At 38.9% G+C, this 22,065-nt stretch overlaps 1 protein-coding gene across 8 annotated transcripts in view; it reads right to left on the bottom strand.

Annotated features, from left to right (window-relative positions):
• LOC126482327 (uncharacterized) overlaps positions 1–22,065 on the bottom strand; it is a 463,601-nt gene that overhangs the window by 375,585 nt on the left and 65,951 nt on the right. For all 8 annotated transcript variants that reach the window (XR_007587631.1, XM_050106380.1, XM_050106385.1 and 5 more), the window contains exon 3: positions 2,354–2,458. Coding sequence is in view for 7 of the 8 variants with exons in the window: in XM_050106380.1 (XP_049962337.1) it covers positions 2,354–2,458 (105 nt within the window). In the remaining variant the exon portion in view is untranslated. The remainder of the gene's footprint in view (positions 1–2,353; positions 2,459–22,065) is intronic.

Raw genomic sequence — 22,065 nt, 5'->3', positions numbered from 1 at the left:
TTTCACCTATTACTGAGGCTATATGGTTGTTCCACTTCACATCCCTATACATTGTTACTCACAAATATTTGCATGACATAACTGACTAGTTGCAACTAATTAATCCTGTAGTCAAAGGATATCACACATGTTTCATGAAGTGAAAAATTTAACGTTTCCCTACATTAAGAGCTACTTGTCAGTCTTCGCACAAGGCTGATATTGTGTCCACATCTAAAAAGGTACTACCACAATATGTACTGAATTGCATTTGCTCATATATAAGTTCATCGTTTGTGAAAACCCTGAGATTGCAACTACAACTATCAATCAAAGCATTATGTATAACTTGAACATCAATGGTATTACTACATTCCTCCAAGTCAAACCAAACCTTCTTTGGTGTCAGTAGATTACCCTCAGTCCAGGATAATGTGCTGCATCCTGTTTGTCATGAAATTTTCATGTGTCTGCCTTAGAAGGCATCAGGACAATGATCCCAATTGCAATTTTGCTCTGTAAGTTGGAGCTGAGTGGGGTAGCAAATTAGGGATGGAGAGGAGAAAAGTAAACACAAACAAGAAACCAGGTTAGAGTCAACTCCATTACATTCATATACACACATAAAAATAGTTTTGCATCACCCCGGCTCCCAGAACTCCTGAAGATAGATGTTGACTGTGGATATTTTATCACAGACATAGTCTCTTTTGACTGTTCAGAGATGTCAGTATACCCACCCAAAAGTGTAAACAACCATGCATGAGGAGCACCTACTAGATGGAGGGGGTCCAACAGCCAATCAGTTCCAGTCATTCCACCAGGAAGGAGGTACATGGCTCATGTTGTCTGTAGTTCACCCATACCTAGACGGTCAGTACCGCAGTTTGATTGCATCCTCTTTGTTACTTTGTGCCAGTAAGGGCTTTCAACAAGTGGTGTCCAGGCGTCTCGGAGTGAACCAAAGTGATATTGTTTGGATATGGAGGAGATACAGAGAGGCGATGACATGCCTCGCTCACGCTGCCCAAGGACTACTACTGCAGTGAATGACCACTACATATGGATTATGGCTCGGAGTAACTCTGACAGCAATGCCACCATGTTGAATAATGCGTTTCATGCAGTCACAGGATGTCATGTTATGGCTCAAATGGTGTGAAATAGGATGCGTGATGAGCAACTTCACTCCCGATGTCCATGGCGAGGTCCATCTTTGCAACCACAACAACATGCAGCGCAGTACAGATGGGCCCAACAAAATGCTGAATGGACCACTCAGGATTGGCATCATGTTCTCTTCACCGATGAGTGTTGCATATGCCTTCAACCAGACAATCGTCGCAGATGCATTTGGAGGCAACCCAGTTGGGCTGAATGCCCTAGACACACTGTTCTGCGAGTGCAGCAAGGTGGAGGTTCCGTGCTGTTTTGGGGTGGCATTATGTGGGACCAATGTACACCACTGGTGGTCATGGAAGGTGCCATAACAGCTGTATGATACGTGAAAGCCACCTCCAACCAACAGTGCAAGCATATCAGCAGCATATTGCCAAGACATTCGTCTTCATGGACGACAATTCACATCCCCATTGTGCACATCTTGTGAATGACTTCCTTCAGAATAACGAGACATCACTTGACTGGAGTTTCCAGCATGTTCTCCAGACATGAACCCTATCGACATGCCCAGGATATATTGAATAGGGCTGCTTATGGACGATGTGACCCACCAACCACTCTGAGTAATCTACGCTGAATCGCTGTTGAGGAGTGGGACAATCTGGATCAACAGTGCCTTGATGAACTTGTGGATAGTATGACATGATGAATACAGGCATGCATCAATGCAAGAGGATGTGCTACTGGGTATTAGAGGTACCAGTGTGTACAGCAATCTGGATTACCACCTCTGAAGGTCTCACTATATGGTAATACAACATGCAATAAGTGGTTTTCATGAGCAATAAAAAGGGCAGAAATGATGTTTATGTTGATCTCTATTCCAATTTTCTATACTGGTTCTGGAACTCTTGGAACCGGGGTGATGCAAAACATTTTTTGATGTCTGTATATGAACCCACAGTATAGTGATGGTAACAAGATGTATAGCAAGGCAAGGTTTGGTATGGCATTTGGATGCACGGACTACAGAGAACATTACAGATGGCAGATTACAAGGCATGAGAGGCAAGGCTCAGCTAGTTATATTCTTTACTATATGAAACTTAAATGTCACACAAACTATTCACATGAGATTAAAAAGATATAGTTTGAAACACAGGTGTCAGTAAACACAGTTATTATGAAGGGAAATGCAGGTACATGAAATATGAACTGTTTTTGTTTCATGTTTCTATGATATAAATCTTACCGCTTCTCCTGTTTGAATGCACTCAGAACTGGGATCATCTTCTCCCCTGTTGGAGTTGGTGGTACAAACTTCTAGCCGGAGGTAATAAAGAGTACCTTCAACAACCTGAAACAAATGTGCCTTTTTATATATCAGAACCACAATCAAGTCCAAATCTGAAGGCAGGTTCATAAATGAAGTATAAAACTTACAAGAAAAAGCAAATTTAGTACTGTCACCAATGTACAACCAGAACAGAACTGACCTCTTGGATGGAGAATGCAGCTATTTACACAAACACTGAATATTGCTGAATGCCAGTATTTATACAAACATAAAGTATACCTGAATGTACAGAAATTCTTGGCATATTCTCTCCCCGCACAACAGGCATGTTCCATAGGAACAGTTTTGTCCTGCCAAATCAGTCTGCTTTGCAGGGCAGATTAAATTTAGTGGTAAGAAACGATGGTCCAGGCACCTACAAGTAGGCTGCCTATCATGACTGGTATGTTGTGTGGGAGTAGTACTGGCCTACGTTATCCATCTGCTTTGCAAGGCGGCCTGTACGTCAGGGGCAAATAAACGATTTTTGAAGCCCCTGTTGTGTAGCCTGCCCTGTATGACAGATGTGTTGTGGGAACAGTGTTGTCCCGCCAAATCAGTCTGCTTTGCAGGGCAGTCTACATTTAGTGGTAAGAAACAGTGGTCCAGGTCCCTGCAAGTAGGCTGCCTATCATGACTTGTATGTTGTCTTGGAGTAGTACTGGCCTGCATTATCCACCTGCTTTGCAAGGCAGCCTGTATGTCAGGGGCAAATAAATGATTTTGAAGCCCCTGATATGTAGCCTTCCCTGTATGACATGGATGTCATGATGTCATGGGAGCAGTATCAGCCCTTCATCATTTAAGAGTACTCCATGCACTACGCATGGAGATGACTTGGCTGGGCACAGTCTTAAATGGATAGAGGAAGGGACGAAAAGAACGAAAGGGTGAAGGGGAGATGCATGAGGTAGGTGTAAGATGTAGAGTGGTAGTGTGTAGGTGAAAAAGGAAGAGGGGGAGACAGAGATGGAAAGAGAATTAGGGGGGGATGATTGGTTAGAGGAAGGGGAAAGAAAGGCATTGTCACAGAGGGGGAATGGAGGAAATAGACAGAGAGAAGTAAAGGATGAGATGAAGAGACAAAGAGAGTGGGGAGGATGAGATAGACACATATAGTTGGGAGAACGGGGTGGACACAGAGAGGGGAACAAGGTGGTGTGTTCAATATACATGTCAAACTCTTACGCAGGTGAAGCCAAGGGTAGTCAGGTTTGCACTGGTGATCCACAATGTGCCAGCCAGGGATGCTAACCATTACGCTATGGTACATGCCCCACATGTCATGGCATTACTCCCTCGTCTGGAGAAACAGCAACTCCCTCTTTCAGAAGTTCCCATTGGTGCTGACAACAGTGTCCTGGCTCTAGACCTTGTCAATGGTCCTCTTTATGGTGGTACTGCCAGGTGTTTGCAGTCTTGTCATGTTGTTACATCCCCTTCATTATGATGCACATTGAAGGTAGCCCCTCCTACCAAAGCTTCACAACTGTTGAGTGGGTCTTCATTTCCTTGAACCTCCCATTGTCAATATGCACCTCTGGACTGTAGTAGGGCTTCATAGGCAGGACAAGGATGATGTCATTGTACTTAAGTTGTCTTGATGAAGGGTCATAATTCTCGACTTCAAATGTGACATCCAAATAGTGACAAAGGATATGATACCACCAAAAGCAGTGCTTTAGTGACTTTTTTCATAGCCCTGTTGTCCACATAAGCATAAAAATTCATACCAAGCCTCCTGGGATCTATGTCACCCACTGGTGCTTAGTGTTTCAGTACTTTTGTCGTTCTCCTGGACATCCAGTGTCCACATGGAAGCCAGCTGCCTTGCTTCTTCGGCACTGGTGATTATGTTTGAGGGTTGCCCACAAAGTACTGCAGTGCACATTTTTTTTTCAATAATTCTTTATTGAACATAATGAGAATTACACACACAAAAGTATGGTGTTTTATCTACACGCACAAATTTTCCACGTAATCTCTATCCCATTTTATGGCTTTCCTCCAGCGTGAAACATGGGTGTATGCCCTGTCGGTACCAGTTCTTGTCCTGGTGGTGGAGCCAGTGCTTCACTGTGTAAATCACCTCCACAGCATCCGCAAAATGCAGAATTGTAATGGGTCTGTCCTCATGATTGACAACATCATCTCACTGCAACATGTGAGGTGTGACAGCTGTGGATGGTCTCCCCGACCATTGCAAATCATGGAGCTCCACTGAATTGCCTGGTGACCTCACCCTCTGTGCCCGGTGACTAACTGTGCTTCTGTCGACAGCAGATGCTCCATAGACTTTGCACAAGTGTTTGTGAATATTCCCCAGTTTCTTTCTCTGCAGTGAGAAATTCGATGATGGCATGTTGCTTGTAATGTACATCACCTACAGACAATTTTGAAACTGTCCTGCGGCTACACTATGTCTCGACTGTGACAGAAACTTGGCGGGTGCACTCAGGAAGCTTCAAATAATACGTATGTAATGTTTCACATTCACAGCATTGTTTATGGATGAGAAAAAAATGCAGTGCATTACTTTCTGGGCAACCCTCATATTTCATGTACTGATCATGTGCATCATCTGTCTGAAACTGGAACAAGGTACTTATTGTGACTTGACCTCATGACAGTGAAGCAGAAAGAGCAGTGTGAAGGTTCAAATGGTCTAAATGGCTCTGAGCACCATGGGACTTAACATCTGAGGTCATCAGTCCCCTAGAACTTAGAACTACTTAAACCTAACTAACCTAAAGACATCATACACACCCATGCCCGAGGCAGGATTTGAACCTGTGACCATAGCGGTCGCGCAGTTCCAGACTGAAGCCCCAAGAACCACTCAGCCACAACGGTCAGCACAGTGTGAAGTGTGCAGTGTCTTGTTTCATTGTGCTATCTGTGAATGTTGTGACAGGCAGTACAGTACCCCATTCTCTCCATTTTACATTAATGTATATACAGAGAATATCTGCCAATGTTTTATTAAAGTGCTGTGTGGGACCACTAATCTCTGGATGATAGACAGTTATCCTTCTGTGGGTGATGTCAGAACATGGAATTACCTCTGATACTAGTCTCGATTGGAAAACTTTTTCATGATGAGTCATCATCACACAGGGTGCTTTGTGCTTCCAAATTATGTCTTCTACAAGGAACTCCTCAATTTATGGAGCTGCAGCAGTTGGCACTTTTGGTGACCACATAGCAGGTGAGGTAGTCAGTGCAGACTATTATCCATCAATTCCTGTTTGTTGAGTTCAGGAACCTCCACGAGAGATCGATTCCTATGTGGCACAACGGCGCTACTACAGGTGGGATCGGTACCAGATGCCCCAGAGGTAACTGTGGCATGTTGTAGTGATTTGAGAATTTCCGCATAAATTCTATAACCACTTGCCCTTCTACCATCTCAAACACACAATATTTTAAAAATAAGCATGAGAGAATGTACAAACTGCACGACACATGTTTGTGTGTGCAGGCTGGAAAGGAGTCATGAGCAGAAGGTAGACGCGATGGTCGAATGGCGTCAACAAGTGTTTGCCGCTCACGCCATGGTAGCCATATTGGTAGAACAAGAAGTAATTATGTAGTTTCTTTGCTATTTAGTGACTGTAATTATTGTTAAAGAAAAATGAACAATTGATTATAGACTTTTAAGTACTGCATGTATTGGACTTGCTGGAGGCAAGATGGGTTCATAAATTATGTGGTTGTTAAATTAACTTTATTGCAGATGTATTTTATCGAGTTTAATGTGAGATCAATCAATTGACTTGTAAACATTTGAATATTGATGTGAGAAATGGTGAATATGTTATTTATGGAAGATGAAATGTACCAAGACTGAACTAAAAGTATTCTTCGAGTACTAAATTATTTCAAAAGTAGAGAGAGAATCTTATAAATTCCTGTTAACCAGCAGTATTCTTTGGAGAAAAAGTTTTTGGATATCGATATAGCTGGAAATCAAGAGAAGAAGACTGGATGTACATACCTAGTAAGTCAACCTATGGAAGTGACATGTGAATTTTGCAATCCAACCTCACATTTCTTTGAGTAGCCTAGAGCGTTAGTATGTAGTGACCAGTGAAAAGGACTAAAAAAAAACGGGAATTTTGAGAGGAAATCGAAGCAGAAGATATGATGTTTTGCCATAGCAACCAGGTATAACAAGATAAGAGAACTGTTTCGTGTAATTGGATTAAGTGCAAAAATTAAATAAAAATTTTTGTGAGTGTAACACAGTGAAAGACGTATGAAAGTAACAACATTAAAAGAATGGAAAGAAGACCTCGACGTATTAGACTAACAAGAGAGATGACAAGAATAATTCAACTAAGAAAATCCGGTGTGGGGAGTGTCCCACTCTCACATGCATCACGGGGATGCTGGCACAGGGACAACATCCGACACCACCGGCACCAGTTGCTGCTCACCGGTGCTCATTCTACATCAGCTCACTGACACCGATGCAGAGACCAGCAACCGATGCCACCAGCACCAGTTACTGTTTACCGGTGCTGATTCCACACCTGCTCACCAACACAGGCTAAAGCTCTAAGCCGGGTGTGTGAAAAACAATAATTGTTCAAGTATAAAGTTGATGAAACTGTTCACCAGACTGTGTTAGTGTAGTTATTATACTTAGAGATCAAAAACTAAGAGAAATATGCATAATACACAGAGAATTGGGGAAACTTCAGAACCAGCCATGGCAATGACAGTGAGTAAGGGCATGCCAGACAGGTCTGAAGTAGTAAATTTAATCAAAGCCCAAAGAGCAGATTCAGCAGCTTTAAGAAAGGAACTAAGTGTGATTTTAAAAGCCAAACTAGAAGCTCAGAGATTACAATTAAATTCTAGATTGGATGCACAAAGTGAAGCATTAGGCTTAATGAATGCCCAAAATGCTTTTTTAAGAAAGGAACTAAGTCTTAAATTAGACTCAGTAAATACTCAATTAAATGATAAAATAAATGACCAGGGTGCTTCTTTGAGAAATGAAATAAGTGCAACTTTAAGTGAAAAACTCAATGCACAGAGCACTAGTTTATTTGGAGAAATATGCACAGTGAATACTCAATTAAATATAAATTGTATGTTCAGAATAAAACTCTAGGATTGTTAAGTGCTAAGGTAGATTCACAAAGTAACAACTTTAGTAATTTATGTGAACGTCTCGAATATTTGAAGACTGAATTTGATGCTTTAACTACTAAAGTAGAAAATCTTAAAAGAGATTTGAAAGGTGCATTAACTAGTTCTTTAAGCAATCACATAAATCAACTGTTCACTTACTTTAATCAGAGACAGAATGATCAGTTCCAGAATTTGACAAAAAATTTAGAATTTGATATTGAAGATAAATGTAATAGTGTAGAAACTGAACTGAGTGAAAAATTAGGATCATTTCAAAATGTATGTAATGTTACATTTGATGCTGTAAAGCAGAGGTCGCATACCTTAAAAGAAAATGTTGAAAAGCAGGATAAATTAATACCAATAGTCCAAACACAAATTGCGAGCTTTAACACTTGAGTAGATAACATGGAAAGAAACTTTATAGAGAAACAAGCAACCTCAGACACAATAAATATAAGCAGTCTGGAGGAACAGGTAGAAGAGATGATAGACTGAAAGGCTGCCACAAGAGTAATCTCTGAGAACATATCTCCTGTTTTATCTTCTGAGCTTAGTAACACCAAGAGATGTATGGATGAACTGTGGAAAGAATTCAAACTTATTCAGGACAAAATAGATAATAGGGTGACTTCTCCTATTGTGGCATTGATTAGTGTGGTAATGATGGATTTACAATGGGGAGCCAATTCTGGATTATCCAGGCAATTCCCTAAGTTTAAGCCAGACGAGGAAGTACATCCTACCCATTTTTTGAAAAGGTTCAACCAAGCCCTGCCCAAGAACAGGGAGGATTTGAAAAAGATTGAGTTTGCTGTGGGGTATCTATTTGGGGAAGCCTCAAAGTGGGGTACAGTAAACATTGAGAACTTTTCCTCCTTGGGAGATTTTCAAAAGAATTTAAAGAGAAGTATTGGTCAGCAAGTGCCCAGAAAAATTAATACCAGGCTTGTGGAACCCAAAGTATTTCAGTAATACATGGGTTACAATGAGAAAGTATTTTGACTGGCATTTAACATGGGCAAGGTACTTAGAGAAGCCAATGGAGGAAGAGGGGTTAGTTTGAATTTTAATAAGATGATTACTCGTATAAGATATATTATGTAGTGGGTGGAAATCAGTAGAAAAGTTGTTGTCCTTTGTGGACGCACTGGATGCATTAAGTAAAGACTGCAATGAGAATGTACACCAAAGTGAAAATCAGAATTAAAAAAGGAATAGTAATAATAATTTTTAAAAAAATATGAGGCCAACTTAGCTAGAGTACACCAGTGCAATAGAAATAATGGTAATGATGATTATCAGAAGAAGCATCCAACTTCGAATTTAGGTCCAGTAGCTTTGCAGGAATTTGTGCCAAGTAATAATAGAGCACAAAGTGGTAACATAGTACCTCGATTACTAATAATGAGGAAAAAACAGCACGATCCGGATCTGGGGCTGGGGCTGAGATAGTAGAGATACACTAGGAGGCCTGTTTCATAATAAGTATGTCAATTTCATACACAAAATACCTACAGAAGAATGGTTGTTACTGGAAGAACCATGCTTGTCTACAAATAATCCACAACCAATAACAGCAGGAACTGTGGAAACTTCTGAAGTTAACAGATTTATAGATTCAGGGAGTGAGGTGTAACTCATTTCTAGAGCGTTCTTTAACACGATACAGACTAAACATTACTTACCACTGTTACCAGTAACTGGAGTTTACATAGTTGGCGCAACCAGAACGAAAAGCAAGGTAGTGAAACACGAAACCCAAGTGAACAGCCACAATGGAAATATCTGATGTCGCCAAACACTTTTAATAATATAAGATATTAATAAGGATTTATTATTTGGCCTAGATCGGTTATTAGAATTTAACATCATATTGAATTTTGAGGAAAATCTTCTTTGTTTTGGCAAAGATGACAGTAGATGTTGGATATCATTTGTGACTGATAAATGCTTTGCAAAACAAACAACTGAGTGTCATTGTTTACGATTAACTGCTACAGCATGATTTTCACGAGACATCAATAATGTAGAGTGGGTATCACATCGGGTTGACATACAAAACAAAGTAAATGAGTCTCTAATATTAATCAATGAACAAAAACTAGATTTATATAGAATTCTAATGGAATATGAAGAAGTATTTTTCGATCATCCTGGTAATATCAGTGATTACATATGTAAGTTTAAAATCAAAGATAGCACTCCATTTTTCTGTATGCCATATCCAATACCGGTAAGTTTGAAAGAGGCAGTTAAGGAGGTAATTGACAAAATGATTGACAACAATATAACAGAACGTAGTTTTGGCATCATGAATAACCCTGTAGTAGTGGTAAAAAAGGCTACAGGAAGTGTGCGGTTAGTGCTAGCCACGCTTACATTGATTAAGCATATAGTGACAAAATGAGACAGACCTATTAGCATCAACCAATTGTTATCCAGATTTGAGAAAGCAAATGTTTTTCAGCACAATGGACCTGACAGCAGGATATTGGCAAATTAGGTTACATCCTGAATCAAAGAAGTATACCACATTTCTGTCTGATGGTAAATTGTATCATTTCAATGTGTTACCGTTTGGACGTAATATCTCTGTCTCAGTATTTATACATTTGTTGGACAAGGCATTAGGGAGAGATTTGTTGAAGGATTTAATAATATATGTAGATGATATCCTCATAATCTTAGTTACCTGGGAAGAACATTGTCTAACATTGAGTAAGACCCTGAAAAAATTTAAAGAAAAAGGTATTACAGTGAAATTGTCTAAATAGCACCTTGCGCAGCAAGAGCTTGAGTTTTTAGGGCATATTGTAGGGGTGCAGGGGGTTATTGTATTGTACTGTATTTTTATTGATCCAGGCAATCATAGTATTGTACAGCTGTACATATGATATTGGATAGGTCAAGAGAGCTATTTACAGTAATTTTTACAAGACCAGATATTGAACACATAAAAGCTATTAAAGAACATCCACCCCCTAAAACATAAGACAATTGAAGGGATTTAAAGGAATGGGTGGATACTATAGACGGTATATACGAAGTCAAGGGCTGAATGACCCAAGAATTTTATGTTTGTTAAGAAAGGGAATACCACAGGTTTGGGATCAAGAGGCAAATGATGCATTTGAAAACACAAGAGAGCACTAGTAGAATCATCCATATTACATCATCCGATTATGGGTGAGCCACTTAAAATTTCAACCGAAGAATCTGATTATGGTATCGCTGCAGAACTCTTCCAAGGAGAGTGGAATCTAGACCATGGAGAACATTGAACCATAGCCTTTGCTAGCTGGAGTCTGAATAAACATGAATTAAATTACATGGCTACTGAAAAGGAACTGTAGCAATTGTGTGGAGTATCCAGAAATTCCAAACACTGGTATGGGGGTCAGAAATCCATATCTATACAAATTAGATTAGATTAGATTTACTTTCATTCCAATTGATCCGTAGTGAGGAGGTCCTCCAGGATGTGGAACATGTCAGAAAAACAACAATACATGACAAATATTTACAACTAAAACAAATAAGCTAATGTACCATTCCACAGGTCCCAAGTGGAATGATCGTCATTTTTTAATGAACACTAAGAGTCATTTTACAAATACTAATGCTCTGAATTTAAAATAAAAAAGTTTTTTATTTATTTATAAGGTAATAAACATGTAATACAACTACTGTAATACTTATTTACAATGAACACATTACTGCACTGAAATGGTACAGAAGTTAGATTATACTTACACACACACACACACACACACACAAATTTTCAATGAACGCATTACTGCACTGAAATTGTGCAGAAGTTATGTTGTACTTATATACAAATCAGTTGGTTTTACTAAGAAATTCATCAATGGAGTAGAAGGAGTTGGTCACCAATAAATCCTTTAGGCTTCTCTTACACTGAATTTCATTGGTTGTTAAGCTTTTTATGGCTGCTGGCAAGTTATTGAAAATATGTGTTCCTGAATAATGCACACATTTTTGCACTAGACTAAGTGACTTTAAATCCTTGTGAAGATTATTCTTATTCCTAGTATTGATTCCATGAATTGAGCTGTTGGTTTGAAAAAGTGATATATTTTTAATGACAAATTTCATTAAGGAATAAATATATTGGGAAGCAGTAGTTAGTATCCCTAGTTCCCTAAACAGGCTTCTGCAGGATGTTCTTGAGTTCACACCACATATAATTCTTACTGCACGTTTTTGTGCCCGGAAAACTTTAGCTTGGCTTGATGAATTACCCCAAAAAATAATCCCATATGACATTATGGAATGAAAGTAAGCATAGTATGCCAGCTTTTTCATTTTTATATCCCCTATGTCTGACAAAATTCGCATTGCAAACAGAGATTTGTTAAGACGCTTCAGCAGTTCTGTGGTGTGCTCCTCCCAGTTGAATTTATTATCAAGCTGTAATCCCAAGAATTTAACACTGTCCATTTCTTCTATCTTCTTGTCATCGTATGTTAGACATATACTCTTGGGACACCCCTTACAAGTTCTGAACTGCATGTAGCGTGTTTTTTCAAAGTTTAGTGACAAAGAATTGGCTAGGAACCAGTGATTAATGTCCATAAATATTTTATTGGCTGATCTTTCTAAGACTACACTTGATTTGCTATTTATTGCAATGTTTGTATCATCGGCAAACAAAACAAACTTGGCATCTGGTAATGTTACTGATGAAAGGCCATTGATATACACAAGAAAAAGTAAGGGCCCCAAAATGGAACCTTGTGGGACCTCACATGTATTTAGTTCCCAGTTGGATGATGCCTGATAGCTTGATACATGTCTCTTTCCTAATAACACCCTTTGTTTCCTGCCAGAGATATAAGATTTGAACCATTTTGCAGCGTTTCCTGTTACACTATAATATTCTAGTTTACTTAAAAGGATATTGTGATTTACACAGTCAAATGCCTTTGACAGATCACAAAATATACCAGTTGCCTGCAATTTTTTGTCTAATGAATTAAACACATTTTCACTGTAAGTGTAGATAGCCTTCTCAATATCAGAACCTTTTAGAAATCCAAACTGTGACTTTGACAGTATGTTATTTGAGATAAGATGGTTATAAAGACGACTGTACATTACTTTTTCAAAAATTTTTGAGAGTGCTGGCAACAGTGAAATTGGACAGAAATTTGATGCTATTTCTTTATCTCCCTTCTTAAACAGTGGCTTAACTTCAGCATATTTCAGCCATTCAGGAAATATTCCACTGATAAACAACTGGTTACACAGATAGCTTAATATGTTACTTAGCTCAGAATCACATTCTTTAATTAACTTTGTTGATATTTCATCATACCCACTAGATGTTTTTGATTTTAAAGATTTTATGATGGACATTATTTCTGTTGGGGTAGTGAGGGTCAAATTCATATTATGGAAGTTACTTGAAATGTCTGGTCTAAGGTAATCCATAGCAGCATCTACCGAACCTGACAACCCCATATTTTCAGTAACAGTTATAAAATGTTTGTTAAAAAGTTCTGCAACACTATACACATCTGTCACCAATGTATCATTTACTCTTAATGCTATTTGTTCCTCTTCATGTCTGGTTCTACCGGTCTCCTCCTTCACTATATCCCATATTGTCTTTATTTTGTTATCTGATATGACTATCTTTTCCTTGTAATACATTTGCTTTGACATCCGTATTACAGTCTTTAATATTTTGCAGTATTTCTTATAATGTGCTATAGCATCCACATTGGAAATGTTTCGGATTGACAGATATAGTTTTCTTTTTGTTTTACAAGATACCCCTATTCCTCGAGTAATCCATGGCTTCTTTGTAGACATTGCTCTAACCTTGGTAAGTTTTGGGGGAAAGCAGTGTTCGAATAAGGTAAGCACTTTATTAGCAAAAATGTTATATTTTTCATTCATACCATGAGCACTGTAAACATCAGTCCAGTGAATGTCTCTGAGGAGTGTCCTAAAATAATCAATTTTTGGCTTACTGAATACCCTCTTGAGCTCAGATTTAACAGATTTTATATCCTGTTCAGTATCAACATTTAACAGAAGGAACTGCATGTCATGGTCTGAGAGGCCATTGACTATTGGTTTTGTAATATAATTTTGTTCATTGGACTTTTCTATAAAGATATTATCAATGGCTGTTTGTTAGCAAGTGGCTATCCTAGTGGGGAACTTTACTGAGGGAATTAAGTTGAATGATAGTGTTACTAACTCAAATAAGTTCTTATTGGGAGAGTCTTTAAGGAAATCTACATTGCAATCACCAGCAACCACTATTTCTTTGTTTTTGGTTGTTAAATGGGCCAGTACGGCTTCAAGGTGGTTTACAAACAGATTAAAGTTACCTGCAGGTGCTTGATATACACTTAATATTATGAAGGATTTTTTGTGAAAATCTAATTCTGTTGCACATGTTTCCATATGCTGTTCTAGGCAAAATTTATGAATGTCTATGTTCTTAAATTTATGACAGTTCCTGATGAATGTGGCAACTCCTCCTTTCTCCATTTCTGATCTACGAAAGTGAGATGCTAACCTAAACCCTGTAACACTTAAAAGTTCTATACCAGTGGTCACATGATGTTCAGAGAGGCAGATTATGTCAGCTGGGTATGAAGACTCTAATTCATCTATGCAGATAGTTAATTCATTAATTTTATTTCTCAGTCCTCGAATATTTTGATGCAATAAAGACAGCTGACATTTCACATTGACTGAGTTAAAATTGGGTGGAGTTAAAATATCTGCTGACGGTTGAAAATTCTTAACCAATGGCTGTTTATGCTGATGTAATAAGCTAATTATGTTTTTTGATTTCTTTCTCAAACTGAAGGTTTGTCTCAGTTCTAACCTCTCTTAAAATTTGCTTTCTTTCTGTCCTCCCTACCCTGAAAAAGGGTCTTTTCTGAATCCTATAACCACTGGTATTTTACCACTCATGACAGTGCCTCCCCCCTTTAACTTTCCTGCTATTTCCCCAGCCAATTTACCCTTCCCCTTCCTGTTGAGGTGAAGGCCATGCCTAGTATAATCCCACCTACTGAGAGAATCAACATGAACCACACCAATGTGTGACCCCGCACCCGACATGAGCAGCCGTTCCAGCTCCAAATTAACTCTCTTGACAGAAGAGTTCAAATGAGGTCGGTCATGGCGCCCAAGAACAGATACAAACTCAACACTAGTATGCTTCGATGCTGATGCAATCTTCGCCAGATCACACTCTATACTGTACCCAGGATCTCTGTCAATACTGTTACCTGCCCCACCCACTATAACCACGGTGTCTTCCTTAGTGAAATCCTTGCAAAGTGATCCTAAATCCTCTGTCACCTGCTCCAGACCAGCACTAGGTTCAAAAAAATTGGTGACCTGGTATTCTGATCCTAGTTCATCCTGCAAAAGTTGGCCAGCACCTCTTCCATGGGAACTACCTAACAACAACACTTTCTTTCTCTTTACTGATTTCTCTACATTCTTACTTTTCAATTTGCTGCTGAAAGTTTGTTGTGCCCTGTCTACACCTGCAACTGCTTGAGGCTCACCAGCTTCTAACTGAAGCAATAGGTCAAATCTATTTTCCACATTCACCATAAAGCTGTCAGACAAAGTTCTAGGCCTGTTCCTCCTGTTGCCTGTTGCCACTTCCCACCTCTCTTTACCCTTCTCCCTCCTTAACCTGTCAAGATCTCCCCTGGCCTTGTCTAACTCAGCCTGAAGGGTGGCAATTTTCCCTCCTGTTCTTCCTTCTCCTCTTCCTATCTCTACTACAAATCCTACAAAACCACTGATGAGTCTCATTTACTTCTCCTATTCCCATGCCACTACAGTCACCCACATGGAAAAAACTACAGCACCCATCACACCAAAGCCCCAACCTAACAATTCTACGGCAAGTCAAGCACTTTTCACTCATGATAAACGTAATAGTTTATTAAGAATAAGTCAGTTAAATTACAGATAAACACGAAAATATGGTTACACAAATTTGGCCTATACGCAACTGTGTAAACTCGTCAGGCTTTGAGTACCAGATGCTTTGTCTAGGTTACCTATAGGTATGGAAGAGTTAAAAGGTATGGGAGGACCTGGCCTAATTTTTGCAATTAACTTTATGACAGTAGAATATTCACACACCAGGATACAAGAAATGGCACAAAGAATAACAGGAAACATCCATCGTGATCCCTATCTTACAGAAATGTTTGCTATGTGTAGCAGGAATCCCTTACCTCGTAATCAAACAGGAACGTGGAAAGTTATAGGGCACAATTTGTTTTGGAGAGACAGTATACCATCGCAACCTTGGCACATATGCATTCCGAAGTTAATGGAAGACGAAATTGTATGGTATGTTCACACAGGATATGGACACTTCGGAATAAAAAAGTGTATAGTCCACATGAATAAGTTCTATTATTTTAAGAAGCTAGGACATAAAGTAGCACCTTTAATCAGAACCTATGAGAGCTGTCAAAAGGTGAAAGAGAGTAACACTCATGTTAAATACAAAATGTACCCGATTATTCCTAAATTGTTACACGATCTCACAGCAGCTGATTTTTTGAACCAGTTCTGAAAGGAAAGAGAGGAGTGTCATACATTTTAGTCATTATAGCGTGCTGATCAAACAAAGTATGTTAAGTTATATCCTATCAAAACAGCAAATACACTGTTTGCAACAGTACTTTCTGGAGGTAGGAAAACCGAAATGATTCCTCACAGATAATGGACCACAATTTGTCGGTAATGAATTTAAAGAATTTCTAGCTTGGGAAGATATTTTTCAAGTATTAACACCCAACTATAACCTGTCCTCAAATCTGTGTGAAAGAGTTATGAAAGAAATTGGGAAATTATGCCACACCTACTGCCATGAAAAGCATTCTTTATGGGCAATAAAAATTAAAGACTTTGAGGTTATTTTAAATGAATTACCACATTTATCAACTGGATTATCACCTTTAGAAGTAATAGACAAAGCTTTTGTTGGAGAACCTCAGATTAATTGTTTTAATTGGCCTGAACAACCTATTGTCGATTACGATCTCAATCAGGAAATAGTTTCCAGAAACTTAGATGAAATGGCACACCAAACAGTGAGGAAACATAATGAGAAAGTGGTTGAAACTCATTACAAGGTCAATGACCTAATTCTGGTGAAACAACAGCTTTAGAGCTCTGCTCTGACGAAAGAGACACATTAGTTTTTTTCAGAAATATGAAAGACCTTACCGAATACAAATGTTAATACATCCCAAAGCCTTATTCTTAGTAGATCCTGCAACTGGATCAGAGAAGGAAAAATATAATGTAAAGAACATAAAGTTGTATATCCTCCAGAGACATTAACATTCTGTGTTAACGGGCGAAGTGACAACTGTCAGATCCCGAGTTGTTTCCAGTGTTTCTTCCAAAATAGTTTTCCTGTACTGAATTTCCTTCAAGTCTTAAACTATTCTGTAGTTTATTACTGCATTATTAAACTATCCTATAATTTTAGTATTTAGCAAACTGGATATGACCATAACGTAAAGACGGGTGTAAGAGAACCATGGATAAACAGTGATCTCTAGACATGAAATGAAATGAGTAGTATATTATATCTATTGATAATGTAATATAATGTGACAAACAGAACAACTATTTCATCATAGTGTATAATTTTCTATTTTGTATAGAATATTTTATACCTTTTATGAGATATGATATAGACGGGAGGGTTTGTATCAATTTTGAGTAGTGTAGATAAAGGCATGATGATTCAAAATCATGTATATACATAAGTATAGAAAAGCTATGATGATTTTACAATGGGTGTACATAAGAAGGAGGCATGAGTAATGAAGGAGAACACAAGCCAGATTGGAGTTAATTGTGATGCTTATTTAAGAAATGTCGAGGTAGCAAATACTCTGATAAATTTATGAACAGTAGGATAGTGGGACTTGAACAATATGGGTAGACATAGTATCTACTAAGAGTTGAAGTATGGGTAAACATAGTATCTATTAAGAGTATAGAAGTTGAAGAGTAAAGGGAGACTCTAGGGTATTAAATGAAATGTTAAGAAGTGGGTGTGAAGCGTGAAATAGATTTTTATTTTTACCAGGAAATATTTAATTGTAGTGTAAATAAAAGATGTACTAGGGCAATGAACCATGAGGCTTACTCATAAAGGATAAGAGGGTATACCCAGCATTTGCTAAGGATATAGGGCAGGCATACCTACATAGAGGCAGGATGACCTGTGGCCTGAAGAACAGGGATTTGTTATAAAGGGGCATACCTACCGGAATGTAAGGAGGAAGTGTACTCATAGGGTCAACCCATAAATAAGGTATAGGTATTAATCCTAGGGGAAAGGGACAGTATCGTGACAGGAGTCACACATTTTTATTGGAATTATTCTGGTAAGTTTGAATCCTATATACCACTAGCATTATTATGATTTATGTGAGTTTACACATGTTGAAAAGAACACTTTCATTTGCCCAGAATTCCTCCGGACTACAAACAGTCTATAAATAATGAGACTATTACATACTAAAGAAGTAGTACAAAGGATTAGAGTAAAGAATAAAATACTCAGGTATCATGAACACCTGAAGTTTACAATTGGAAACCTAAGGTTAGTCCTCAAGATGCCTAGATATAAAAAGAATTGACCCCAACACTGAGTGAAATACTCCTATTTAATAACCAAAGTAAAATGAAAAAAGAAGAGCTAAATAGTAAAAAAAGGATTATGCATGGTTAATAAGAAATGTGGAATGTATACTGTGGAAATATGAATTGTTATTATAGGTAATAATAACGTACATAATGAGTATGTATAAAATATCATGTGTTCAATCTGAGGGGGGGGATATGTAGTGATCTGAGAATTTTTGTGTAAATTCTAGAACCACTCGCCCTTCTACCATCTAGAACACACAATATTTTAAAAATAAGTGTGTGCAACACATGTTTGTGTGTGCAGGCTATAAAGAAGTCACGAGTACATGGTATGCACGACGGTGGAATGGCATCAACAAGTGTTTGCTGCTTGCGCCACGGAAGCCATATTGGAAGAACAAGAAATAACTATGTAGTATTCTTTGCTATTTAGTGACTGTGATTATTGTTAAAGAAAAATGAACAATTGATTATAGACTTTTAAGTACTTCATGCATTGGACTCACTAGGGGCAAGACGGGTTCATAAATTATGTGGCTGTTAAACCAATTTTACTGCAGATGTATTTTATTGAGTCTAACGTGAGATGAATCAGTTGACTTGTAAACATTTGAATATTGATGTGAGAAATGGTGAATATGCTATTTTTGGAAGCTGAAATATACCAAGACTGAACTAAAAGTATTCTTCGAGTACTAAATTATTTCAAAAGTAGAGAGAGATACTTATAAATTCCTGTTAACCAGCAGAATTCTTCAGAGAAAAAGTTTTTGGGGATCAATGTAGCTGAAAATCAAGAGAAGAAGATCGGCTGTACATACCGAGTAAGTCAACCTGTGGGAGAGATGTGTGAATTTTGCAATCCAACTTCACATTGCTTTGGGTCATCTAAAGCATTAGAATGTGATTCTGTTATTGGCATCCCTTACAGTGGCTCACCTCTCAAGACCTGGCCAGTGATTCCTGCATCTGTTTCTGTCTAGATTCATCATGAATCCCAAGTCCCCTGATGTTGGAGAGTCATGGAAAGACTTGAAGACAGCTGACAGTAGATGAGCCGAGATGATGAGCATCATTTGCATCCAACTGGATCACAGTTCTCATTATACAATTCACCATTTATTAATTAGAATTGTCCTTTGGTCAGTTCCCAATTCTACAAGATGTCTATGGTTTGCAGCAGTGCTGTATCTTCCCCCTGTTCCACAGAATTGTCATTTAATGCAGCAATGACAGATTTTATCCACACTGCTGTGTTCCACTACAGTATTACTTGAAAGGCAGTTAGCATCTTTGATTTTGCATCCACTTTTGTATACCACTGTGACATTGTACCCTCAAAGCCTCAGTGCCCATCTTGGTAGTCAACCCAATGGATCCTTCGAGCTAATAAGCCAGCATAGATAACAGTGGTCTATCACAACAAAGAATGATTGGCTAAACAAATACATCCAGAACTTGTATGTGCCCCAAACAGCTGCAAGGCACTCTTTCTCATGTGTAGAGTATTTAACAACCTCTGACTTGTAGAGTACTCTGGAAGCATAAACTGTCACCTTTTAGTCATCTTCCTGAATTTTCACTAGAACTGCACTTATACTATAACCGACAGTGTCAGTGTGAAGTTCTGCCTCCTTAAGGGCAAGTAGAGAACTTTCTTGCACCTCATTCCAGGAAAATTTCTCATCTTTGACAATAGTCACTGTAATGGACATGCCTTGGTACAAAAGGCCAATCGCTGGTAGCATGTGCACTTTCCAAGAAAAATTCTCAAAACACAAATGTCTCAGGAAATCAGAAAATATGTGACTTTTTCCTTTTTTTGGAGGGGGGGGGGGGCATTGGGAAGGACACATTCACACTAGATGCAGGGAACAAGTGTGTCTGAAAACACAGTGCACAGAACACCCCTAATGAAGGGACTCCGCGGCTGACAACCCATGCAAATGCCAATGTTAACAACATGATATTGACAAGTACGACTGTAATGGGTACATTACCATTGGCACTAGACATTGGACAGTGGCAGAGCATTACATGATCTGATGAATTCTGACACGTCCTTCATCATGCAGATGACAGGGGAACAGCTCCTTGACACCTGTACTGCAGGACAGATACAAGCTGGCAGCAGCTCCATTATGCTCTGGGGAACATTTGTGTGGGCATCCATGGGTCAAGTGGAGTTTGTGCAAGGCTCCATGATGGCCAAGGAGTACTGTACACTGGTTGCAAACCACATACACCTCCCTATAACGATAATGTTTCCTGACGGCAGTGGCATTTTTCAACAAGATAATGCACCATGTCACAAGGCTAGGAGTGTGATGGGACACAGTGGTGAGTTCCAGTTGATATGCTGTCCCTCCAACTACCCAGATTTGAACCCAATCGAACACACCTGGGATGTGGTTGAATGTGGCATCAGAGCCCATCGCTCTCTCCCTGGAATTTATGGGAATTAGGTGATTTGTATGTGCCAATGTGGTGCCAACTCCCTCCAGTGACTCTACCCTACGCCACATTGCTACCATGCCATGGCAGGTTATCACTGCCATTTGAGCCTAAGATGGACATACCAGCTACTAGGTAGGTGGTCATAACATTCTGGCTGATCAGTGTATGATCCCCAATGTTTATACAATGTTTTACCATGAGCTGATTGGTCTGTCAGATCTCCAATCTAGATTTTAAAGCATCCAAAAACTGACGCAGAATGGAAATCATTCGCTGATATCATTCCTCAAGTCAGGCCAAATCCTATTGGCTGTTCGATAGTAGTTTCCTCCCCTTTGTTACATGCACTGGTAGTGTAACAGGATTCTTCACTGATGACACTAAGCTGCTCTTCTTGGACTGATTTGGCTGCCCCTATGCACACAACTAAAGGAAGGAGTTGTGGCAGCTCAGGAAAATAGTCCTACAATACTTATCATAGCTGGCACATAGCTTTCCTTTGTGGACCTGAGGAGCTTCCAGCAATTCATAAAAGATTCACAATTTAACAGAACATGACAGACAACTGTAACTCATCTCACTGATGATGACGTGATAACAATATCTTCCACAGCAAACAACCATTCAGAACAATACTTGTTATGTGTCTTTGTTGGAAAAACTTTATTAATCTGAAGCTCTCATCGTTCAGAGTCTATGACTGCTCATGATGCCTGCAAGAGGTTCTATCCAAGAATAATGGTATGTCTACATTCTGTTAAAGAGATAAATTTGAAGTACTGTTTTGTGTCATCGGTAGTTATTCTTGTAATACATGTTCCTGTCAAGATGTTCCATCTGAGAATAACAATCTGACTACATTCTGTTTAAGTGTCAAATTCAAAAGACTGCACTGTGTCATCAATAGTTATTCTTGTAAGACATGTTTCTCTCAGCTGGGCATATTACCCATTTGAAACTTTCAGCACAATCTTGTTTCATGACGCAAAACAAAGTCTTCTTTAGCTGATGATGATACACTTCAGACGTTACAGAAGAGGAAGCCCCTGTATTGGCTAGTGTCTGATCATGACACCAGTGAGATTTCTCAACATCTTACTGGGAGTGACTGTCACTCGTGGAAGATTTGCATTTGTGGTGGCCCCATCTCCATAGATGGTCATCTTGCTTAGTTTTTCTGAATCTGGCAACTATGTGAGCAGCTGTTATCTATGTAAGGTGACACAGGGAATGGCTATGTTGTGTTGGGGAGTGACCTCACCTCATCCAGGGTACAGCAATGGGCTATGTCCCACATCTCAACTATAACTGTCTGCAGTTGTCTGGTG

This window comes from Schistocerca serialis, chromosome 5 (genome assembly GCF_023864345.2).
Source record: "Schistocerca serialis cubense isolate TAMUIC-IGC-003099 chromosome 5, iqSchSeri2.2, whole genome shotgun sequence".
Taxonomy (NCBI): domain Eukaryota; kingdom Metazoa; phylum Arthropoda; class Insecta; order Orthoptera; family Acrididae; genus Schistocerca; species Schistocerca serialis.
Note: the sequence above shows the minus strand (reverse complement) of the source record. Positions and strands in the feature narration are given on the sequence as shown.